General features: G+C 40.5%; 2 protein-coding genes across 3 annotated transcripts; one reads left to right on the top strand and one right to left on the bottom strand.

The window, feature by feature from the left end:
- Positions 1-93: 93 nt before the first annotated feature.
- Positions 94-25762, bottom strand: LOC133664527 (claudin-1-like). 2 transcript variants are annotated; one of them, XM_062069227.1, is made up of 5 exons: positions 25630-25762; positions 13531-13704; positions 3275-3439; positions 499-583; positions 94-436 (listed from the first exon to the last, which is right to left on the bottom strand). In XM_062069227.1, the coding sequence occupies exons 1-5, from the start codon at positions 25640-25642 to the stop codon at positions 274-276; spliced, it is 600 nt and encodes a 199-aa protein (XP_061925211.1). In that variant the 5' UTR covers positions 25643-25762; the 3' UTR covers positions 94-273. The 2 variants fall into 2 exon arrangements, with proteins under 2 accessions (XP_061925211.1, XP_061925210.1); XM_062069226.1 differs by lacking the exon at positions 25630-25762 and having other exon boundaries at positions 13531-13880.
- Positions 24506-26573, top strand: zgc:153913 (carboxypeptidase N subunit 2). Its single transcript, XM_062069225.1, has 2 exons — positions 24506-24645; positions 24727-26573. Exon 2 carries the CDS (start codon positions 24733-24735, stop codon positions 26302-26304), a length of 1572 nt encoding a protein of 523 aa, XP_061925209.1. The 5' UTR covers positions 24506-24645; positions 24727-24732; the 3' UTR covers positions 26305-26573.

Below are 26573 nucleotides of genomic sequence, written 5' to 3'. Positions count from 1 at the left end.
TCCCAGCAACGCAAAGCAAATGTGACGTCAGGCTCTTTGCAGCTTGCTTTTCGCCACTATCTAAACAAATTATAGCCACAGTCTAATGCGTATCGCTTTATTGATTAAAATGCACAATTTCAAGTCAGGCTGTGGTAAATGATACACAGGAATATACATATATTTCAATATTAGGGGCTCTCCTTTGAAAAACACAACAATTGGTGCCCACAAGTTACCGAACAATTTCATACAGCCAAAGAAATCAACATTAAAGTTACATAAAATGTCAGCCTACACATAGTCTTTGCTGGCGTTGCTTGCTGGATTGGAACGTGGGTAGTTAAGAGCTTTCCCTGAATCCTTCTTGGCGCAGTTGCAGCACAGGAAGGCTCCCCCGATGATGAGGAGGAAAGCAGAGCCCCATCCCACAAAAAGGGCGCTTCCGAATTCATACCTGGCATCACATGGCGGAGTCACACAGTTTAACTGATATGTTATTAATCATAGAGACCTCACCTGGAATTAGTTGGAGTGAAGGGGTTGTAAAAATCCTGTGCTATTCTGTTAGCATACCAAGACGTTCCCACCAGTGCCAGGATGCCTGAAAAGTAAGAATCAAGAGGTCAAACAAGAGACAGCTCTTTGGGAAATGTTTTCATGGCACTAAACAACACTCTACTACCAACTTAAAGGCCTAATGAAAGCCACTACTAGCGACCACGCAGTCTGATAGTTTATATATCAATGATGAAATCTTAACATAGCAACACATGCCAATACGGCCGGGTTAACTTATAAAGTGACATTTTAAATTTCCCGGTAAACTTCCGATTTTAAACGTCTATGTATGATGACACAATGTATCACAATACAAACAGCTCTGTTTTCATCCCAAAATTCCACAGTATTCTGGACATCTGTGTTGGTGAATCTTTTGCAATTTGTTTAATGAACAATGAAGACTGCAAAGAAGAAAGCTGTAGGTGGGATCGGTGTATTAGTGGCCGGCTGCAGGAACACAACCAGGAGGACTTTGAGTTGGATAGCAGACGCACTATCCGACGCTAGCCGCCGACCGCATCGATGATCGGGTGAAGTCCTTCGTCGCGCCGTCGATCGCTGGAACGCAGGTGAGCACGGGTGTTGATGAGCAGATGAGGGCTGGCGTAGGTGGATAGCTAATGTTTTTAGCATAGCTCTGTCGAGGTCCCGTAGCTAAGTTAGCATTAATGGCGTCGTTAGCAACAGCATTGCTAGGCTTCGTCCGGCGGTACAGCATTAACCGTGTGGTTACAGGTCCAGAGTTTGGTAGTATTGTTGATCTTCTGTCTATCCTTCCAGTCAGGGGCTTATTTCTTTTGTTTCTATCTGCATTTAAGCACGATGCTATCACCTTAGCTCCGTAGCTAAAGTGCTTCACCGATGTATTGTCGTGGAGATAAAAGTCACTGTGAATGTCCATTTCGCGTTCTCGACTCTCATTTTCAAGAGGATATAGTATCCGAGAAGGTTTAAAATACAAATCCGTGATCCACAATAGAAAAAGGAGAAAGTGTGGAATCCAATGAGTCCTTTTACCTAAGGTACGGTCAGAGCGAAAAAAGATACGTCCTGCACTGCACTCTAGTCCTTCACTCTCACGTTCCTCATCCACGAATCTTTCATCCTGGCTCAAATTAATGGGGTAATTGTTGCTTTCTCGGTCCGAATCGCTCTCGCTGCTGGTGTAAACAATGTGCAAATGTGAGGAGCCCTTCAACCTGTGACGTCACGCTACTTCCGGTACAGGCAAGGCTTTTTTATCAGCGACCAAAACTTTATCGTCGATGTTCTCTACTAAATCCTTTCAGCAAAAATATGGCAATATCGCGAAATGATCAAGTATGACACATAGAATGGATCTGCTATCCCCGTTTAGATAAGAACATTTCATTTCAGTAGGCCTTTAATTTTCAACACAAACCCGTTTGAGAGCAGACACACATTGTACAGGGTAACAGAACAGGAACGCATAGCTCTGTCGAGGTCCCGTAGTATGCTGCATAGTAAAGGTAATAAAAAACATTAATTGCAAAAAGGGATGGGTGCCTTTCATATTTGAATCCACAGGGTACTAATTCCGGGTACCACAAGAAATCAATACTGGTACTCAATTTTCAATACTTTTGTGTGTTTTCAAATGTGTTAAGAAATGTTAATTGTTTGAAAAATATAGGTTTTTCATTTAACACTGAGCTGTGCTGTCTGGTGGGTTTTTTTCTTACACTTTTGTCTCATTTGCAAATACTGTACCGTACAGTATTATATACTAGACTTTGCATACTGATACTATTCCTTAACTTTCGATGGCCTTTATGTATAGACTACGGTGTGTTGCCTTAGCCAGGAAGTAGTCTTTGCTACTGAGTTTGATGTGCCTGTCTTTTCTTTTGTTGTGCCCAATAAAGTGTTAATTGTACTTACTAGGCACCAAATGTTTGATTGCAACTTGCATATTAGTTGTAGTTTTGATTACCACATTTAGAGATGTTGAAATCCAAAACCCAAAACAGAGCAGCGCCCCTAGTGGCTGGCAGATTCAGGCCGGATGGCAGCCCCCACCCCTCCTGTTGCAAGTCTTGTGGTTTCTGTGTCAACATGTGTAAATGTGGTTCGGCGATCAAGTTATTTGTCTTGGTCCCTGTCTGTGTCCCATACCCCCGTAGGAGCCCAATCCGAGATCAACATTTTTTTACTCATTCTTGCAACTGCATCTACCTTTTTTACAACCTTATACCGGCAGCCGGAAATGGCGACTCATCAGCGTTCCTGTTCTGTTACCCTGTACAATGTGTGTCTGCTCTCAAACGGGTTTGTGTTGAAAATTAAATTTCGTTGTACTTGTGCTACGACACTAAAGAGCCTTCTGACATGTCTTCTGACCTTTTAATGCTAATCAGTGGCATGTATATGGCAAACCCTTTGTGTATTAGCATTGAGCTAGCACATTTTGAAAGGTGGAGCCTAGCTATACTTTCGAGCATCTCTGAGCAACTTTTTCTGGCGTGATGTCACGTGCACAAAGGTAAAAAAATATGGCATTGTTTGATTTTAGGTGAATCAGTACCTGGTAGTACTGACGGACTTTGGGCTGTGCCTAAAAAAGTACAGAATTTGGGATCCATCCCTAATTGCAAAACTCTTAATTTCACAAAAGTCTTTTATGGCAACTGAACCAATAAAAACATTTTTCTAATATGTCCCCCCCTGTGGCTGTGGCCCTCAACGATCGCATTTGTTTAAAGGGAATCACCAGAAATGATCAACAAGATGCCGGCAGTTAAAGCCACTTTGTCCTTCTGCTCGGGTTGTTCCGCCAGACAAGTGGTGCACTTCATGCCTACTGCGGCCAACAAGATGCATATCAAGGCGATCAAGATGGACGCCAACATCAGTCCACGCGTGCCCACAACGATGCCTGCAGAGACAAACACATCAAACAATCAAACACAAGCCGTCTGTTACTCAGTAACGTTTATTTATGTTCAATTCAATTACTGTATTGACCTGAATGCAAGGTGGTAACTGTGTGCCCCCTTTACACTAGCACAAGGGTGTCAACTGCCAAAAAGTGCAAATTTATCTTAACACCATCAATGTGTAAATGTGGAGTGAATGAATTATGGGTTGTCATTTTTCACTGTTAAGTGCTTTGAGTGTCTAGAAACCGCTCTATGAGTATAATACATAATCATCATTATTATTATTATTATTATTAATGTTGATTTACTTTTTTTGACACTAGTGTGGTGGAAAGTGCATTTTTGAAAATATCTGCGTTTGTTTTTGTTTTGTCCAGCTGGAAAAAAGTAATTTACAACAGTCTGAGAGTCCATAAATGTGTTGTGACCTGTGAGCATGGCGGAAACAGAGGGAGAGATGCAATCGGAGATCGCCGCTTTGTGTGCACGCTGAGACTGCTGTGGTTGTTGGCTCTTTTTGATGAAGTGATTGTTGAGCTATCACTTCATCATGTGTAACTTCAGTAGGGAGGTCAGTAAACAAGGGCAATTGTAGTTTTACACAGAATCTGGAAGTTTGTCATGATCTGGCATCTCTGCTGCTTTTAGTTGCAGGGTCGCGGTGCGGAGCCACCTTCGCCAACTCCTTAGTCCCATTTCCTCCAGACTACTTAAAGGCCTACTGAAACCCACTACTACCGACCACGCAGTCTGATAGTTTATATATCAATGATGAAATCTTAACATTATAACACATGCCAATACGGCCGGGTTAACTTATAAAGTGACATTTTAAATTTGCCGCTAAACTTCCGGTTCGAAACGCCTCTGAGGATGACGTATGCGCGTGACGTAGACCGGCGAACACGGGTAGGCCTTCCACATTGAAGCCAATACGAAAAAGCTCTGTTTTCATTTCATAATTCCACAGTATTCTGGACATCTGTGTTCGTGAATCTGTTCCAATCATGTTCATTGCATTATGGAGAAGGAAGCTGAGCAAGCAAAGAAGAAAGTTGTCGGTGCGAAATGGACGTATTTTTCGAACGTAGTCAGCAACAACAGTACACAGCCGGCGCTTCTTTGTTTACATTCCCGAAAGATGCAGTCAAGATGGAAGAACTCGGATAACAGAGACTCTAACCAGGAGGACTTTTGACTTCGATACACAGACGCCTGTAGAGAACTGGGACAACACAGACTCTTACCAGGATTACTTTGACTTGGATGACAAAGACGCAGACGTGCTACTGTGAGTATGCAGCTTTGGCTTCTAAACATTTGATCGCTTGACCGTATGTGCGCAACTTTTTTTTGCGTATGTACGTAACTTTTTTTAAATATATAAGCTTTATGAACCTTGGGTTAGGTGAACGGTCTTTTGGGCTGAGTGATTGTGTGTGTTGATCAGGTGTTTGAATTGTATTGGCGTGTTCTATGGAGCTAGGAGCTAGCATAGGAGCTAGGAGCTAGCATAACAAACACGCAGGTGTTTTTATGCAGGATTCATTTGTGGCATGTTAAATATAAGCCTGGTTGTGTTGTGGCTAATAGAGTATATATATGTATTGTGTTTATTTACTGTTGTAGTCATTCCCAGCTGAATATCAGGTCACCCCCGGCTCTCACAGCATCTTCCCTATCTGAATAGCTTCAACTCCCCACTAGTCCTTCACTTGCACTTTACTCATCCACAAATCTTTCATCCTCGCTCAAATTAATGGGGAAATTGTCGGTCCGAATCTCTCTCACTTCATGCGGCCATCATTGTAAACAATAGGGAACTTTGCGTATATGTTCAACTGACTACGTCACGCTCCTTCCGGTAGGTGCAAGCCTTTTTTTTTATCAGATACCAAAAGTTGCAATCTTTATCGTCGTTGTTCTATACTAAATCCTTTCAGCAAAAATATGGCAATATCGCGAAATGATCAAGTATGACACATAGAATAGATCTGCTATCCCCGTTTAAATAAAAAAAATTCATTTCAGTAGGCCTTTAAACTGTCCAGTCCATTCACTTGGCGCCAGTAGCTTACTGATGGTTCACCCTTCCAGTCGTGTTCATCTCCTCAACTTTGGCTACACTCACGCTTCTCGTTTCCTGTGACTCTGCTCCAGCGCTGCTGTGTACTATTAACTGTTTTACACACCTTTTTTGAGCATTTTCTGGGATTTTTTTCACACCTTTTGTATGCATCCTTACTTGTTTTTCCTCACTCCTTTTTGAGAGTGTTTTTTTTTAGATATTCTTATTACTTCTTCTCTGCATTGGGGTCCTACTCCGGCAAAGCTGATCGTGACAGTGTTGGCAAATCTGAGCTTGCGTTTGAGGGGCAGCAATTCTAAACATGCCTTGTTGTTACACTGATCACTTCTGACTGTTATCATTAGGGCTGTCAAGTGATTTTTTAAAAAAAAATCAGATTAATTACACTCTAATTCTGTGGTTAATCATGATTAATCACAGTCTATTATTTGCTTGCATAAATAAAATTTGCTGAAGAAAATACCCCAATATTTGGGTACAAATGCAATTTGGTAGTCAGAATGTCATACAGGAACAGTTTTTTAATGTTTTGCTGAACTGCAAGTCATGGATTTGCTCAAAACCTGGTGACGGTAAGAATAGTAAGAATTAAGTGCACATTTTGAAAGTCTTTGCAGTTTGCAATAATCTTGCAAACCAGGTACAGTTACTAATTGATACTGGAGTAAACACACTCATAAACAACATAGTGCACCATTTGTTCTTGTTTAGTTTAAACAGTTGTTTAAACAAACAACTTTGTTTACCCTTTTCAGATGACAGTGCTGATCACTTGTTTCGATACAATGTGACCCCAGCTCCTTGTGATTACTTACAATATCAAACGTTTCACATTCAGTCCGTTGCTGCAAGTTGATGCTTTTGTTTGCGTAGTACAGTTGGTTTATCCTTGATGTAGTTGTGCCTCTCCTAGGTATTGCATGACAGATCATCTGTGGTGACATGAATGAAATCTTCTTGCAGGACTTGGTCTTTTAAGATGTTAGGTGTCCTGCATGCGGTGGTTGTACGTTTAGCAAAGGCATTGTGTATCTTAGCTGTCTGTGACAACATTGACTCAGTAAACTTTGCCAGCGTAGCGTTCTTCTCTGCTTCTTGGCGATGTAGCTGGCATTCATGCTAGCATGAAGCTAACGGCGCGGGCAAAACACTATCATCAGCTGACCGGCAGCACCCATCACTGCTTGCTGAGGACGGTGTCTACTGCTTGCTTTCACTTCAGAGCCTCCAAGACACAAAAAGGTCTCCAATATCCCCAAGATAAGTCACTAGATTTGTTGCAGCGTTTACGGAAAAACATTTGGCAAGAAGATTGGCAACTATGTGAATATGCACACATTTAATCAGATTAAAAGCCGAGCCGGAATAAAAATGTTTCATATAACGTGTCTGACCCAATCACACACGTTCGGATCAAAATTTTATTCCGATCGAGACGGGTGGTTTATGCCAATAGTCATTCGGATTGGAGCACATGAAAACACATATTTCAAAATTCGGGTTGGAGCTATCCTTAGTGCGCATGTCTCTGATGTCAGCTATACTTCGGTGGTAGAGCGAGGACTAAATTTAATGGTCTCGGAATGAAGTGATTGCCTTGCTGTTGTCTCCCCCTGTTGAACATGTACTGACGTAGCGTTATATAGTGTTGAGTTTGTTGCTTTAAAACGACACCAGCAAAAACAAAAGTATTTTATTTTTACATCGACACGTGACACTTCACCTGTCGATGTAAAAATAAAATAAGGGATCCAGTTGTCACCTTAACTAGCTGTTTTATTCACAACCTTACAGCTACTCCAAGTGCTAACGGCAGGCCTCAGACACATACGCAGAATGTCTTAACATGAAAACGTGCGGCAACTTATACATATCACAAAATAAATGGCACAGAACAGCTACATTTCAAAAAGAGAGGTAAAACAAAAGTAGTGAACAGACGGAACAAATGATAAATAAATACCATGAGAACGGCGGACAAGCAGAAATGCACAAAGCCTTGGTTGTTAACAGTAGAAGTCGACTGCTTATTCAGCACCTGCAGTGAGCGAACTCGTCCAAAAGATGGCGCCACAAACAATAACAGACCTTTTCGTTTATGTCATGTTCTGCGCATGTCAAAGTAAAGTATTCCGATTTAAGGTGTGATACGTTAAAATGCACGTCATAATAATTTTTTTCAGGGTCCATGTACACAGTAACAATCTTATCCGAAACATCCATCAATTCATCCATCTTCTTCCGCTTATCCGAGGTCAGGTCGCGGGGGCAGCAGCCTAAGCAGGGAATCCCAGACTTTCCTCTCCCCAGCCACTTCGTCCAGCTCTTCCCGGGGGATCCCTTGGCGTTTGCAGGCCAGCTGGGAGACATAGTCTTCCCAACGTGTCATGGGTCTTCCCCGTGGCCTCCTACCGGTCGGACGTGCCCTAAACATCTCCCTAGGGAGGCGTTCGGGTGGCATCCTGACCAGATGCCCGAACTACCTCATCTGGCTCCTCTCGATGTGGAGGAGCAGCGGCTTTACTTTGAGCTCCTCCCAGATGGCATAGCTTCTCACCCTATCTCTAAGGGAGAGCCCCGCCACCCGGCGGGGGAAACTCATTTGGGCCGCTTGTGCCCGTGATCTTGTCTTTTCGGTCATAACCCAAAGCTCATGACCATAGGTGAGGATGGGAACGTAGATCGACCGGTAAATTGAGAGCTTTGCCTTCCGGCTGTCACGACGGGGTTTTCGCAGCTTACTGCGGGGTCGTTCTCCCAGGAATGCAGACGGACTACTCCGGACAAGGTGTGCAGGTAAAAACATGATTTATTCCTCAAGAAATCAAAGGAGTACAAAAACAGAGAAAGCGAGCCGACAGAACAACGTGCCTGATCGCACTCGAAGCTAAACTAACACTTAGCATAGACTGTGGACAAGGAAAACTTACTAACTCTGGCATAACAAACAAAACTTACGTGACAGGTGCACGTAGCAAACACTTAGCATAAACTCGAAACAAGACATGAACCTACGTGACTGTTGCATACAGAAAACAATGAAGCCGGACTGAGCGGGGCGAGAAAGGTGAATAAATAGCTCTCTCATTAGTGGTCGACTGCAGGTGAGCGTGCCGACCACTAACCAGAGGCAGGTGAACCCAATTAATCCTCATAGAAACCAAAACAAACCCAGAGGTGCACAAAACAGGAACTCAGGGAGTCCAAAACTAACAGAACATAACAAAACATGATCCGGCTACGGATCATGACACCGGCTCAGCTCCTTCTTCACCATAACGGATCGATACAGCGTTCGAAAGATGATCAGATTAAATTAATGTTGTCATGTACACATTGCTACTGTTGGCGCCATCCTCGAGTATATGTTTCGCCTTAAGATGATATTTTACACTTGATGTGTGCCGATAAAAAGAACGTTTGTCGCTGCAATACCAATAAGTTACCTTAGTTTTATCAAATGTTCTGTTTTGAAGCAAAATTGGCTACCTCTCATCGCGATCACAGACCGTGCAAAAATGCGCACGTCTTCCGGGTTAAGACTAAACCCAGATGTGATTAATTTTCATTCATATTTGATAACGCAATAATTTATTTGTATTAATCACATGCGTTAACGCGTTAACAGCCCTAGTTAACATACATCTTAAGTGGAATATGTTGTACTAAAATGGTTTAATAGTTAAAGTGGTGTAATTTTTTTGTCATGTGCAGTTAAATGATTGCTACTTTTGTTAGTAATCTGACTAACAAAAGTAGTAAGAATGGTTAGTGCAGTGCATACTATTAATACCATTGTGGCCTCTACTAGCTGTTTTAAAACACATGTGTTTGCGTGAGCTGTGATGGGTAGAAATAAAGATGGCAGTCCAAACTACGCATAATTGCCAACCCTCCCAAATTTTCCGGGAAACTCCCGAATTTCAGCGCCTCTCCCGAAAACGTCCCGGGACAAACATTCTCCCGAAAATCTCCCGATTTCCGGCCGGAGCTGGAGGCCACGCCCCCCGCAGCTCCATTTGGACCTGAGTGAGGTGTCGACAGCCTGTTTTCACGTCCGCTTTCCCACGATATAAACAGCGTGCCTGCCCAAATCACGTTATAACCATCCATCCATCCATCCATCCATCTTCTTCCGCTTATCCGAGGTCGGGTCGCGGGGGCAGCAGCCTAAGCGGGAAGCCCAGACTTCCCTCTCCCCAGCCACTTCGTCCAGCTCCTCCCGGGGGATCCCGAGGCGTTCCCAGGCCAGCCGGGCATAGTCTTCCTAACGTGTCCTGGGTCTTCCCCGTGGCCTCCTACCGGTCGGACGTGCCCTAAACACCTCCCTAGGGAGGTGTTCGGGTGGCATCCTGACCAGATGCCCGAACCACCTCATCTGGCTCCTCTCGATGTGGAGGAGCAGCGGCTTTACTTTGAGCTCCCCCCGGATGGCAGAGCTTCTCACCGTATCTCTAAGGGAGAGCCCCGCCACCCGGCGGAGGAAACTAATTTCGGCCGCTTGTACCCGTGATCTTGTCCTTTCGGTCATAACCCAAAGCTCATGACCATAGGTGAGGATGGGAACGTAGATCGACCGGTAAATTGAGAGCTTTGCCTTCAGGCTCAGCTCCTTCTTCACCACAACGGATCGATACAGCGTCCGCATTACTGAAGACGCCGCACCGATCCGCCTGTCGATCTCACGATCCACTCTTCCCTCACTCGTGAACAAGACTCCGAGGTACTTGAACTCCTCCACTTGGGGCAGGGTCTCCTCCGCAACCCGGAGATGGCACTCCACCCTTTTCCGGGCGAGAACCATGGACTCTGACTTGGAGGTGCCGATTCTCATTCCAGTCGCATTCCAGCGCTGAAGTCCCCCAGTAGAATGAGGGAATCACCCGGGGGAGCACTCTCAAGTACTCCCTCGAGTGAATCCAAAAAGGGTGGGTACTCTGAGCTGCGGTTTGGCGCGTAAGCGCAAACCACAGTCAGGACCCGTTCCCCCACCAGAAGTCGGAGGGAAGCTACCCTCTCGTCCACCGGGTTGAACTCCAACGTGCAGGCTCTGAGCCGGGGGGCAACAAGAATTGCCACCCCAGCCCGTCGCCTCTCACTGCCGGCAACGCCAGAGTGGAAGAGAGTCCAGCCCCTCTCGAGAGAACTGGTTCCAAAGCCCTTGCTGTGCGTCGAAGTGAGTCCGACTATATCTAGCCGGAACTTCTCCACCTCGCGCACTAGCTCAGGGTCCTTCCCCCCCAGCGAGGTGACGTTCCACGTCCCAAGAGCTAGCTTCTGTAGCCGAGGATCGGACCGCCAAGTGCCCTGCCTTTGGCTGCCGCCCAGCTCACATCGCACCCGACCTCTATGACCCCTGCTATGGGTGGTGAGCCCATTGGAGGGGGGACCCACGTTGGCTCTTCGGGCTGTGCCCGGCCGGGCCCCATGGGGACAGGCCCGGCCACCAGGCGCTCGCCATCGTGCCCCACCTCCGGGCCTGGCTCCAGAGGGGGGCCCCGGTGACCCGCGTCCGGGCAATCTGGGTCCTTTGCTTTTATTTTTCATGGAGGTTTTCGAGCTGCTCTTTGTCTGATCCCTCACCTAGGACCAGTTTGTCTTGGGAGACCCTACCAGGGGGCATAAAGCCCCCAGACAACATAGCTCCTAGGATCATTGGGACACGCAAACTCCTCTACCACGGTAAGGTGGCAGCTCAGAGAGGAGCGTGCCTGCCCAAATCACGTTATAACATCTACGGCTTTCAGAGAGTGCACAACTGCGCACACAACAAGGAGACGAAGCAGAAGAACGAGGAAAATACAGCCATGGCGACGCCGACGAGGAGTAAGATACAGAAATACGCTTTTAAGTTCCAAAACGAATGGAAACAAGAATTTCAGTTTATCCAGGACAGTTCGAAGGGGAAGGGGTATGCTGCCTGTAAATTTTGTACAACAGATTTCTCCATTGAACACGGTGGCCGAACGGATATACTCACTCATGGACGGTCAGCGAAGCACAAGGTGGCGGCAGCGCAGCACAGCCCAGTATTATGGGCCCCCTCGCTAAATGGAGAACCGAGGGTTTAACTTATGCCGAGACAAAGATGGCTATGCTGATAGCTGGAAGCAACATCCCGTTCTCATTTGCGGATGTCTTCAACAAATCCGTGAAAGATATGTTCCCGGATTCAGAGATCGCTCGCCAGTACGCAAGTGGCAGAACAAAGGCTACTCAAATAGTGAAAGGTAAGTGTTGTTTTTTTTTTTTTAGTAAGCAGCAAGCTGTGTTTCTGGCTGCAAAGCATTGCACTTTCAAGTACAACAATGAGTAGATGAGTGTTATGTGTATATGTGTAAATAAATGAACACTGAAATTGAAGTATTTCTTTTATTTATACATATATATATATATATATATATATATATATATGTATATATATATATATATATATATATATATATATATATATATATATATATATATATATATATATATATATATATATATATATATACATATATATATATATATATATATATATATATATATATATATATATATATATATATATATATACATATATATATATATATATATATATATATATATATATATACATATATATATATATATATATATATATATATATATATATATATATGTATATATATATATATATATATATATATATATATATATATATATATATATATATATAATAAAATATATATATATATATATATATATATATATATATATATATATATATATATATATATATATATATATAAATATATATATATATATATATATATATATATATATATATATATATATATATAGCTAGAATTCACTGAAAGTCAAGTATTTCTTATATATAATATATATATATATATATATATATATATATATATATATATATATATATATATATATATATATATATATATATATATATATATGAAATACTTGACTTTTGGTGAGTTCTAGCTATAAATATACTCCTCCCCTCTTAACCATGCCCCCAACCACGCCCCCTCCTCATCCCCGACCACGCCCCCCCCTATCCCCCCCCATCTCCCGAATTCGGAGGTCTCAAGGTTGGCAAGTATGAAACTACGACGTCTTCAATCTGGCCTGTGAGACGTCACAAGTTTAATACGAAGGTTGACTTGCAAAAGTTATTTTTAACTGTCTCAAAGTTATTTTATTGTTAATATGCTGCCATTTTTGAGGACAACGGTAATAAATGTGTTCAATGACTGAGTTATACCCTGTCAACTAATGTGAATAATTTATCTACAGTTTTTCTCTGCAATTGACTGGTGACCAGACAAGGGTATACCCCAATCAAAGTCCGCTGGTATAGACTCCAGCTTACCTGCGACCGTACAGTGAGGAAGGATACATGGTATAAAAAATGGGTGGATGGATGAAGGTCTTGAAAAGGAAGGGTCGTCTTATATTTGGTGTGTCCATAACCAGGCAACACCAATTTGTTTTGCTACTTCCTATAAAGCGTTTAAATAACATTTGAAGTAAACCAATTCGTATTTGGTGAATTGGTATCTCATGAAGTTAGTCCCTCTAAGGTACCCATTTCCAAAATAAACACTCACTAATTTAGAATTGTTTCAGGGTATGAATCATTTGTGGCATGACTGTACATGCTGAAGATGACAATAAGAAAGGCTCCATATATGGTGTAGGTGACATCATAGGGAGGTTTCTAGGCCCTGTTATTGCCCTGTGTTCCCTCTCCTCCCGCTTCTCAGGCTGTTTGAAGATGTTGGTATTTGGCAGACATGTCCCTGCGTGCAAGGGAATACTGCACTTTCTGACGCCTCAAGGGAGGTAACAAAATGAGTTGAAATCATTTACAGATAAGTTCTTTTCATATTGGATTTACTTTTGTGATGCTCTATTTGACATCATGTGATCAGGTCCTGTTTGTAATGAGATGATTTCACAAAAGTAACATCAATAACAAGGCATTATAAAACAAAAGATTACCTGGCAGTTGGAGAAGTGAGTCGTACACTTTACATTGAACCTGGCCTGTGCTCTGTGATGCACACGACTTCCACAGGCCTTCATAAAGTGCCTGCGCAGTTATGATGTTGTCCCCTGCATAGGACGAAGCTTTCCACTCCACCATGACTGTGGAAGCAATGGAGCCGATGAAGCCTAGGAAAGCCAGCGAGAAGCCAAGAATTTGTATTCCAGCATTTGCCATAGTTAAAATCCAGAAGAAAAATATACAAAACAGAAGTGATTAAAACAGAATTTTTTAAATCCCCCAAAATGTTTAAAAAGAGCTTATGTTTTGCTGCTCTGATTCCTTCTCTTCCTCGCACAATCTTTTTTTTTTTAGCTGTGCATCTTTAGGGAGTGACCTGGAGCAAAGGGAGGATCCACTACCTTTGCCCCAGGTTAGATTCGTGTGTGTGTGTGCTCTCTAGTGGACATGGGAAATCTTGCAGAAATGGAATCTAATCTAATCTTAGACGGAAACATCCAAAACATTGGTTCGGATAATTGAAAAAGCAAATGACATATGTTTTTAGTGAAACTGTCTGAGACGTTTCATTCAGTGGTGTGCCGTCAGGGCTAGCAAGGCCTTCTCTGCTGGCCTAACATAACCAAAAATCATGATCATAATTAAAGATAAAAGTAATTTTTACTATACATTCCCTAAATATTCAAAAGTATTAATATTCTCTTCATGTCATATTATGCTCCTTCCAGCGCTGTTGTGTTTAGGTTATAGAGTTTTTATCCAATCAGAACTCAGCTAGCTTATGTTGCCATGCGTACCAAATCTGCCCGAGGCCTTCGGAATCAACAATGCGGGCATCCGTGCACTATCAGTAAACAGGTGCAAATATTTGACAGACAGTTGCAATAGCCAATCAGATCATGAGTTGTCAGTAGGGCCTTCTAGCTGGCCTAAGGCAGGTATATATTGTGATGTTATAAGCTAGGTAACATAAGAACTCCATTACCCAGCATGCCACAGTAGTGAAGAGCATGCGCAGTAGCCCCGTTTAGGCGGGATATTATTGAAGAAGCACGCTGTGGAGTAAACTTTGAGAACTCAGCCAACACGAGACAAGACAACACATATATTTGCAAGGCCATTTTCAATAAAGATATTTAAAGAGAAACTACATCTTGTGAGACCATGTCGGCCAACCCCGGAAGCTCGAACGGGTCCTACAAATTGTGAGTTCAGATATTTTATTTCTTTATTTTTTTCACGTTTAATATATTTTTTGCAATTTTAATTATGACAGTACCACATAATATATGTTTTAATTGCTGATGCCGGTTTATTGATTTTTAAATGCGCCTGAAAATAACCCGTTTTGTACACTGTTGGTGGTGATTCAATGGCCAGTCGTGCGTAAATGTATTCCTGTATAGTATTTCTCCAGCAATGGTCATGTGGTGACATAAAGGATGGTATTTTGAGAGGTAACATTGGACACAGGACTTCACTGAAGGCCGAGGTGGGAAACGCACGACCCGCCACTGGTTTCATTTATCAATGTATTTATTATTGTGGTTATGAATGGCAGTCATACTGAAATACACTGTTATAAATGGTAAATGGTAAATGGGTTATACTTGTATAGCACCTTTCTTCCTTCAAGGTACTTAAAAGCGCTTTGACATTATTTCCACATTCTACCATTAATACACACATTCACACACTGATGGCGGGAGCTGCCATGCACGACCATGACCACGACCCATCAGGAGAAAGGGTGAAGTGTCTTGCTCAAGGACACAATAGACGTGACTAGGATGGCAGAAGCAGGATCGAACCAGGAAGTTGTTGGCACGGCTGCTCTACCAACCGAGCCACGGTTGGTAGATGAATACATTTAGGGAATAATATATAGTATACACCCGCTTTTCTCGAGGGTTACATTTTGAGACCATCTGCGAATAGCAAAAAAATGAACCACAAAGTAATTGTGTCACCCTTAAAAAATTATATTTTTAGCTGGACTATAATGCTGCATTGAGGTGCTAGGCTCGCTCTTCCCCCTCCTAAACCTCTTGCTATCTCGGATTCACATGTATTACAAAAGTGACTGTTGCAATTATGAAATTAGATTTGAATCCAGGTTTAATCCCTATATGCTCCACACAATAATTGAACACTTTTTTTAAACATTTGTTTATTGGATTCCTGACATATACAGTCCGGATATAGGATTAAACACATGTCAAATGTTCTTTTTGTTCTCCCCCAAAAAAGTTTTGTGTTTATTATATATATATATATATATATATATATATATATATATATATATATATATATATATATATATATATATATATATATATATATATATATATATATATATATATATATATATATATATATATATATATATATATATATATATGTATATATATATACATATGTATGTATATATATATATATATATATATATATATATATATATATATATATATATATATATATATATATATATATACATACATATATATATATATATATATATATATATATATATATATATATATATATATATATATATATATATATATATATATATATATATATATATATATATATATATATATATATATATATATATATATATATATATATATATATATATATATATATATATATATATATATATATATAATAAACACAAAACAAAAAAAACATGCATCAGTCAAATAAGTACAGGCAAATATTGACATGAAGCCACAGACAACTGCACTCCTGAATGTCCCCAACATTGTGCAGCAATACACAAATTAGATTTGAATCCAGGTTTAATCCCTATATGCTCCACACAATAATTGAACACTTTTTTTAAACATTTGTTTATTGGATTCCTGACATATACAGTCCGGATATAGGATTAAACACATGTCAAATGTTCTTTTTGTTCTCCCCCAAAAAAGTTTTGTGTTTATTATATATATATATATATATATATATATATATATATATATATATATATATATATATATATATATATATATATATATATATATATATATATATATATATATATATATATATATATATATATATATATATATATATATATATATATATATATATATAAATATATATATATATATGTATATATATATACATACATATATATATATATATATATATATATATATATATATATATATATATATATATGTATATATATATATATACATATATATATATATATATATATATATATATATATATATATATATATATATATATATATATATATATATATATATATATATATATATATATATATATATATATATATATATATATATATATATATATATATATATATATATATATATATATATATATATATATATATATATATATATATATATATATAATAAACACAAAACAAAAAAAACATGCATCAGTCAAATAAGTACAGGCAAATATTGACATGAAGCCACAGACAACTGCACTCCTGAATGTCCCCAACATTGTGCAGCAATACACAACAGCAGACAAAAGGCTCAGCAATTATCTCCCTTTCAATTACAAAACCCAAAACCAGTGAAGTTGGCACTTTGTGTAAATGGTAAATAAAAACAGAATACAGTGATTAGCAAATTCTTTTCAACTTATAATCAATTGAATAGACTGCAAAGACAAGATATTTAATGTTCAAACTGAGAAACAAATTTTATTTTTGGAAATAATCATTAACTTAGAATTTAATGGCCACAAAACATTGCACAAAAGTTGGCACAGGGGCATTTTTACCACTGTGTTACATGGCCTTTCCTTTTAACAACACTCAATAAACGTTTGGGAACTGAGAAAAACAATTTTTGACGCCTTCCCGGTGGAAATCTTTCCCATTCTTGCTTGATGTACAGGTTAAGTTGTTGTGGTGATATCCTTTATACACTGATGTCACTTTTAGATGCAGTACCGCCAAATGATCCAAGGTCCGTAATATCATTGCTTACATGCAGTGATTTCTCCAGATTCTCTGAACCTTTTGATGATATTGCAGACCGTAGATGGGGAAATCCCTAAATTACTTGCAATAGCTCATTGAGAAATGTTGTTCTTAAACTGTTCAACAATTTTCTCACGCATTTGTTCACAAAGTAGTGACCCTCGCCCCATTCTTGTTTGTGAATGACTGAGCATTTAATGGAAGCTGCTTTTATACCCAATCATGGCACCCACCTGTTCCCAATTAGCCGGTTCACCTGTGGGATATTCCATATACAGTAAGTGTTTGATGACCATTCCTCAACTTTCTCAGTCTTTTTTGCCACTTGTGCCAGCTTTTTTGAAACATTTTGCAGGTATCAAATTCCAAATGAGCTAATTTTTGCAAAAAATAACACATTTTCCATTTCGAACATTAAGTATCTTGTTTTTGCAGTCTATTCACTTGAATATAGGTTGAAAAAGATTTGAAAATTACTATTTTGTTTTTATTTACGATTTACACAATGTCCCAACTTCACTGGTTTTGGGGTTTGTACTTCTCAATCGGGGTTAAATTTGCGATCAGTCTCTTCTACATATTTTAGGAAACCACCCTATTCTTCCTGAAACGTCACAGAACAACCGTTCAATATCAGCCTAATTTTCTCCAATTTAAGGAAATAAAGAATATCTCTAATCCAGCGGGTGTGGCAGGGAGGCACTGCAGCTGTCCAATTTAGCACAATTAGTCTTCGAGCCAACAAAGTAGTAAATGCCAAAAAGTTTTTTGGGGATTTGGTAAGAGAAGATGACAGAGTGGCTACTCCAAATCATACGCTTAGAGGATTAGGTTCGATCTTTTCGCCAATTACCAAAGACAAAGTGTTAAAAAAATCACTGCAATAACTGCACAGGGATGGGCAAAAATTAAACACATTTTTAAATAATAAAATGTATATCTACTCATGTTCCTGGCACTTTTCCAAAAGGCACTTGTTGTCCCCTGCAATTTTTAATGTTACACTATTGAATGGAGACAAGTGAAACAATAGCGCCAGGCGGAAAACGGACATTCATCAATTGGCTTTCTGGGGCTGTCTTTGTGCCAGCTTGACAATGATTGACACTCAGCAGCTGACCAATCAGCAGTCAGATGAGATAAGAGCGAGTTGGCCTCCACATGGCAATATGAATCATGAACAAGTAAGACAAATACAAAAATCAAAACAAGGGGATTCCAGGGCTCCCTTCAAAAGGTGGTTGTTGTTGTTGACTAAGACTTTTACAAGAAGGCAAATTGCAGCCGTGTTTGTGATGCTTGATACATTTTATTATGTTAATTGTATTATTTTGTACAAAAATTCATTGTTGATAAATGTGTTTCCCTTTTGAATTACTCCAAAACATGTTTCCAAATCCCTTTAAACCACACCCCCTTGGAGCCACACCCCATGTACGCAGGCAAATTGTGTCCCCCTCCCACACTTCTGAACTCCAACTTTTGTTCCTGCTTTGTCACCGCGTATTAATACCGTATTTTCTGGACCATAGGGCGCACCGGATTATAAAGTGCACTGCCGATGAGCAGGTCTAGTCAGGTTTTTTTCATACAAAAGGTGCACCGGATTATAGGGCGCATTTAAGGGGTCATATTTTTTTTTTTCTTCTAAATTTAAAACACTTCCTTGTAGTCTACATTACATGTAATTGTGGTTCTTTGGTCAAAATGTTGCATAGATGATGTTTTACAGATCATCTTCAAGTCGCTTCAGAATGCGCCGTTTTGTGGGCGGTCTTATTTACATGGCTCACCTTTGACAGCGTCTTCTCCCTGTCATATTTGTTTTGTGTCCCGGGAAAAATCGTCCGACCGGAACTCTCTAATAACTAAAGTTCTGTGGGTAAATTATGTAAACCCAATACAAAGGCAGTTTTTAGCGCTTCCATAGCGAGATATAAGTTAGAACTTTACACTACTTTATATTAGAAATGGCAACAGCAGAGGGTGAATGCCCCATAACAAGAAGATAGAGGAAAAAGAAGAAGCTTATCGACTACGGCATCGGCACGGACTACAGTGGGGAAAGTGCGCAAATTTTCAGGATTTATGCAGATCTCAAATACACATCCGCAGGTACCAGAAGGTGAGAAAAGTTGGTTTTGCATAATACTGTGAAACAAAACGCCAGATAATAAGTCTGCTAATGGGTGCCATTTTGCAGTCATTATACACACTCCATAGTAATACTTGTATCTCTGACTACGGTAGCAGTAATGGGCCGACAATCCATCAAGCGGTGCGGCTTTAAAGTAATACTAAAACATTTTGACAGATTTTTGAGTGCCGTGTGTAATATTCTTTATTTTCAATGGAACATTTAAAGTTTTGGTGTTGTTTACTGGCGTCATTGCAGTCTACACGTATCTCTTATGTGTGACACGTATCATTACACCATGTACCAAATAAAATTCCTTCAAATACAGTTAGCACAACCAGAATTATTCTGTACATTAGGCGCACCGGGATATAAGGCGCACTGTCGATTTTTGAGAAAATTAAAAGGATTTTAAGTGTGCCTTATAGTCCGAAAAATACGGACTATAAGGCGTATAATCTTATATGCAATTCACACAGACTTTGTGTGAATTGCATATTAAATGTCACAATGATCTGTAAAGCGGCAGTATAGGACCCCAAAGCAGAGACACATGCAAAAAGTCAATTAAAATGATTTAATAACAAAAAGAGCACACAGATGTGAAAAAGATCACAGTTCAAAATACAAAGGAATAACATAAAACTGCAGCAACAAAAGGTTGCTGTGGAAAAAACTGACTAGGAGAAAAACAAAGTAAAAATAAGAATGAGAATAGAGCCACAAAAACACTAGGACAATGTATCAACCAAAATACTCACTAGAAACCAAAGTTCCCTATTGTTTACAATGATGGCCGCATGAAGTGAGAGAGATTCGGACCGAGAAAGCGACAATTTCCCCATTAATTTGAGCGAGGATGAAAGATTTGTGGATGAGTAAAGTGCAAGTGAAGGACTAGTGGGGAGTTGAAGCTATTCAGATAGGGAAGATGCTGTGAGAGCCGGGGGTGACCTGATATTCAGCTGGGAATGACTACAACAGTAAATAAACACAAGACATATATATACTCTATTAGCCACAACACAACAAAGGCTTATATTTAATATGCCACAAATTAATCCTGCATAAAAACACCTGCGTGTTTGTTATGCTAGCTCCTAGCTCCTCTGCTAGCTCCTAGCTCCATAGAACACGCCAATACAATTCAAACACCTGATCAACACACACAATCACTCAGCCCAAAAGACCGTTCACCCAACCCAAGGTTCATAAAGCTTATATATTTTTAAAAAGTTACGTACGTGTGACGCGCACGTACGGTACGGGTTATGCTAGCTCCTAGCTCCTATGCTAGCTCCTAGCTCCATAGAACACGCCAATACAATTCAAACACCTGATCAACACACACAATCACTCAGCCCAAAAGACCGTTCACCTAACCCAAGGTTCATAAAGCTTATATATTTTAAAAAAGTTACGTACATACGCAAAAAAAAGTTGCGCACATACGGTCAAGCGATCAAATGTTTAGAAGCCAAAGCTGCATACTCACAGTAGCACGTCTGCGTCTTTGTCATCCAAATCAAAGTAATCCTGGTAAGAGTCTGTGTTGTCCCAGTTCTCTACAGGCGTCTGTGTATCGAAGTCAAAAGTCCTCCTGGTTAGAGTCTCTGTTATCCGAGTTCTTCCATCTTGACTGCATCTTTCGGGAATGTAAACAAAGAAGCGCCGGCTGTGTACTGTTGTGGCTGACTACGTTCGAAAAATACGTCCATTTCGCACCGACAACTTTCTTCTTTGCTTGCTCAGCTTCCTTCTCCATAATGCAATGAACATGATTGAAACAGATTCACGAACACAGATGTCCAGAATACTGTGGAATTATGAAATGAAAACAGAGTTTTTTCGTATTGGCTTCAATGTGGAAGGCATACCCGTGTTCCCCGGTCTACGTCACGCGCATACGTCATCCTCAGAGGCGTTTCGAACCGGAAGTTTAGCGGCAAATTTAAAATGTCACTTTATAAGTTAACCCGGCCGTATTGGCATGTGTTATAATGTTAAGATTTCATCATTGATATATAAACTATCAGACTGCGTGGTCGGTAGTAGTGGCTTTCAGTAGGCCTTTAAGAGTGACCCAACTTTACATTTTGGAATGTTTTGAAATAGGAGCTGTCTCATTGCTAATTGTTATGCTTTAAGTTGCCAGCAAAAATTTGAGTTACAAGCATCCCGCCATTAGTTGGTGCAGCACATGCCACAGTGAACCCCGTAAAATGGGCAGGAATTATCTGGTTTAACTCACAAAGATTAGCTTATAGCTAGTGATTGACATAACTTTTCTGTCCAAACATTGGACTAAAGAAAGTGAGTGTACATCGTTATTTTAAAATACAAGTGTTTTCAGTGGCAGGCCGTGCGTTTCCTACCTAGGCCTTCCGTGATGTCCGACTTCAATGATTACCTCTCAAAATACCATCATTTATGTCACCACATGACCATTGCTGGAGAAATACTATACAGAAACACATTGTGGGACGGCGTGGCGAAGTTGGTAGAGTGGTCGTGCCAGCAATCGGAGTGTTGCTGGTTACTGGGGTTCAATCCCCACCTTCTACCATCCTAGTCACGTCCGTTGTATCCTTGGGCAAGACACTTCACCCTTGCTCCTGATGGGTGTTGGTAGCGCCTTGCATGGCAGCTCCTTCCATCAGTGCGTGAATGTGTGTGTGAATGGGTGAATGTGGAAATACTGTCAAAGCGCTTTGAGTACCTTGAAGGTAGAAAAGCGCTATACAAGTATAACCCATTTATCATCAACAGTGTACAAAACGGGTTATTTTCTGGCACATTTAAAAATCAATAAATCCGCATCAGCAATTAAAACATATCTGATGTGGTACTGTCAAAATTAAAATTGCAAAAAAAACTATTAAACGTGAAAAAATTAAGAAAAAAAATATCTGAACTCACAATTTGTGACACCCATTCGATGCCGCATAAGCCAGTGGTACCGCTCGTCGTCCGCTGATTTGAGTGGAAATGGCGGGCATTCCCTCATTTCATCGCTGACATGGTCTCGCAAGATGTAGTTTCTCTTTAAATATCCTTCTTGAAAATGGCCTTGCAAATATATATCTGCCACCTAATCAACGTTTTATTCTCCTTCTTTGTGGGTCAACACTTCCTGCTTCCTGCTAAGTTGCAACTTGTGATTGGATGATCACTTTGGAATGACAAGTGAGTCGAATCACAGTCTTGTTAACATCAGGCTACCTAGATAGGCTACTGTCAACAACCTGTGACCTGATTGGCTATCGCAACTGTCTATCAAGTCTGTGTTCTCAAATTCATCCGGTAACGGTCCCAATGAGTATCCAATCACAGGGCGCGTAAATTTCACGTTTAACGTAAGGCCAGCTAGAAGGCCTTACAGACAACAACTCGTGATCTGATTGGCTATCGCAATTATTTATCAACTGTATGTGCCCGTTCGCTTACAGTGCATAGACGCCTGCATTGTTGATTCTGAAGGCCCCAGGCAGATTTCGTACAGCATGGCAACATAAGCTAGCTGAATTCTGATTGGATAAAAACTCTAACCTAAAAACGACAGCACTGGAAGGAGCAGAATATGACATGAAAAGAATATGAATACTTTTAGATATTTAGGCAAAGTAAATAAAAAAAAATACTTTTATTTAATTATGATCATGATTTCTGGTTATGTTAGGCCAGTAGAGAAGGCCACCACTAAGTGTTTTGAGTTAAGAGCTCCATTACGGAACCAATTAAGCTTGTACGTTTCGGAACTTACAAGCATTTAAAACCCTTTTTTTTCCCAAACAAAAATCTGAAAATTGCAAATACTGCTAAATTACAAATATATGGGGGTCCACTCCCAGTAAGGTGAAATTTTAAATTTGGAAAGTTTCCTTGTGTTATTTTCTAAATAAGCACAATTATTGGTTCATAATCATAACAGTAGTTATCTAGTTGTATTTCTTATTCCCGGGCGCGGCGCTGCTGCTGCCCACTGCTCCCCTCACCTCCCAGGGGGTGAACAAGGGGATGGGTTAAATGCAGAGGACAAATTTCATTACACCTAGTGTGTGTGTGACAATCAATGGTACTTTAACTTAACACATACAAACTGTAGCACACAAAAAAGCACATTTAATAAAAAAAACGTTATTATGGTCTTACCTTTACTTATAAATGAAGTCCATGCGCCGCTGTTGTGCTGGATTAATGCACCCCCGCCGTAGAATGCACCCCCTGACGGGAGTGTTATATCAACTAAAGCCCACACTTAAACTTTCCACGTGCAAGATTGAATCTATTTAAAAAGTTGTTTAATAAGAAGCCAAAAAGTGCAAAAACAATAATGTTCGTGCTGGAGGAGTTGTGAATTAATGAAATATGAAATCTGTGCTGCAGTCTGCAGGTGTACCTAATTTTGTGGCCCTGCAGTCATTCACAACCCCTCCAACACGAACATTATTGTTTTTGCACTTTTTGGCTTCTTATTAAATAACTTTTTTAAATAGATTCAATCTTGCACGTGGAAAGCTTAAGTGTGGGCTTTAGTTGATATAACACTCCCGTCAGGGGGTGCATTCTACGGCGGGGGTGCATTCTCTACCACCAGGAGGCGGGATTACTGCGAGCCTCAGCCAGTGCGTCTTTTCCAGCCGTTTTATGATTGTGATTATTATAGTATAATCACTGGATACATATAACAATTTAATAAAAATGTTTTCTTTTTACATTTTTTTTCTTTTCATGATGGCACGTGAGGCCCCGCCTCACCTGCCTCCACTGACTGCACGTCATTGATGTATTTGTATTACAGCAAACACCCAAACAAATGAAGCTGATGTATGTGCCAATGGATCAGAAAGAACAACAAGCAGTGATGTCAAGAGGATATTGGCCATCGACCAAAGGTTCTGTCTTGCCTAATTCAGGCTTGTTTGCCTTTCAGTCAGCTGGCTGCTAAATCCACAGGGTATTCTGCTCCTATGCGCCGCAATAACTGCATCGAAGGTGAGTGGAACCATATTTATTTAAAGGGCAGAAAGTGGTTATTTTTTGGGATAAGTAAAGACACGATCCATGTTTTTACAGTGGAAAATGGGCAAAGGATTGCACTCAACTATGTTCGTGCTGCTGCTCCTTTGCCACAACAGTGACACGTTGTCCCACATCAGCTGCCCGTACAGATGCCAGTGTTTCACACCAGTCCAAGTCCTGTGTGCTGATGAACACATGGCATCTGTGCCCAGAAACATATCCAAGGAAGTCAAGGAAGTCATCATCATGACATCGTCCATGCAGTACCTGTTCCCCAACTCCTTAGAGGACGTTTCCCAACTGGAGAAGCTGATTTTCTTCAACAATGCACTGCGAAGTATTCACTCTCAGGCTTTTCAGAACCTGACAGATCTCAGTGAGCTGGAGATCAGCGGGAACCCTTCGCTGGAGCAGTTGTTTCTGGGGACCTTTTCAACACAAGCAAACCTGACTAAATTGCACCTGAATTACAACAAGTTCCACACCCTACTTCCTGGTATGTTTAACTCCCTTAAAGGTTTGGAGACTCTGCAGATGAAAGGCAACGTCTTATCAGAACTGCCCACATTTTTGTTTCTCAATCTTCAGAATCTGCGTGAGCTGGACTTGTCTCTAAATAACATTCAACAGGTGGAGAGTGAGACTTTCCCTGGTTTGGTTCGGCTGGAGATTCTGAAATTGAACAACAACCACATTGGCAATATTTCATCGTACACCTTGCAACATGTTGCTCAGCTGACGGAGCTCCACTTAGAGGGGAACAAGATATCAGAACTTGCTGATGAGACCTTCTCCGTGTTGCCTAAACTGCAGGTGCTGAACCTCAGGGGAAACCGCTTCACAACTTTCAGCGGTGAAGTGCTTGGAAGCGAGAATTCAAGTTTAACACAACTGGACCTGAGAGGCAACAGGCTGATGGAACTGTCCTTTTTAAACATGCTGACATCCCTTACTCACCTTTTCTTGGCATCGAATCAGCTTTCCAGCCTTCCTGAAGATATTTTTAGAAACATCAGCACCCTGGAGATTTTGGACCTCTCTGAAAACCAGCTGACCTGGTTACCAGAAATTATCTTTACTGATCTCAAAAGCATCAAGATGATCTATCTCCATAAAAACCAGCTGAGTAGGTTGGATGCCAAACTGTTCATGGACCAGCATTTCATTAAGCAGCTCTATCTGTCTGATAACCAGCTGCAAAATCTACCTGTGGGCCTCCTGGACCAATTCGCCCTCCCACACATGCTGCGACTACACGGCAACCCTTGGAAATGCGACTGCCACATGTGGTATTTGCATGAATTGGTGCTGAATAATAGCCAGGACATTGAAATGCTGGACAGGATGCTCTGCGAGAGTCCTGACTTCCTGAGGAGACGACCAGTGGCATCCATTGACAAGGACGAGCTGCTTTGTCGTTTGTCCCAAAATGAGGTGCCTGACGTCGGCAGCTGCAGCCTTCACAAGTCCGACGACTCACTGGTCATCAGGTGCAAAGTGGAGACATGTTCTCCGCTGACTGTCAAAGTGCAGTTTCTGGAGCACAATGGCAGTATTAAGGAGAATATTTGGAAAAACCCCGCTTCTCAATGCAGCAACAACGCGACAGCGACCGAGGCGCCCATGCCGTAGATTTTTGCTGATTTCATAGTTTTTGTTCTTTGACAAGCAAGTTGTACAAAATATCAATCCTGCAAACGCATTCAGCAGCTGATTAACAGCATGTGAGGGGTGGTTGAACCCTTTTCTATCAAGGTTCAAAGTACAGCCTGCATCTTGTTGCGGTCATCACCAAAACCAACGTGTTAATCATCAACTGGAGCATTTATATATATTTATATATATATATAAAAACATCCTCTACCAATGTCTCTGGCTCTCTTATACAAAGTAAAAAAAAA

This window comes from Entelurus aequoreus, linkage group LG14, assembly GCF_033978785.1.
Source record: "Entelurus aequoreus isolate RoL-2023_Sb linkage group LG14, RoL_Eaeq_v1.1, whole genome shotgun sequence".
Taxonomy (NCBI): Eukaryota; Metazoa; Chordata; class Actinopteri; order Syngnathiformes; family Syngnathidae; genus Entelurus; species Entelurus aequoreus.
This window is presented reverse-complemented; position numbering and strand designations above follow the sequence as displayed.

Bases quoted from the DNA above. Each gene is read 5' to 3' on its own strand.
- LOC133664527 (XM_062069226.1), bottom strand. From the start codon at position 13,753: ATGGCAAATGCTGGAATACAAATTCTTGGCTTCTCGCTGGCTTTCCTA. The intron at 3,440-13,530 runs GTAATCTTTTGT...TTGTCTCTGCAG, and splicing joins CTCACTTCTCCAACTGCCAG to GCATCGTTGTGGGCACGCGT. The intron at 437-498 runs GTGAGGTCTCTA...ATGTGATGCCAG, and splicing joins TTCACTCCAACTAATTCCAG to GTATGAATTCGGAAGCGCCC.
- zgc:153913 (XM_062069225.1), top strand. From the start codon at position 24,733: ATGGGCAAAGGATTGCACTCAACTATGTTCGTGCTGCTGCTCCTTTGC.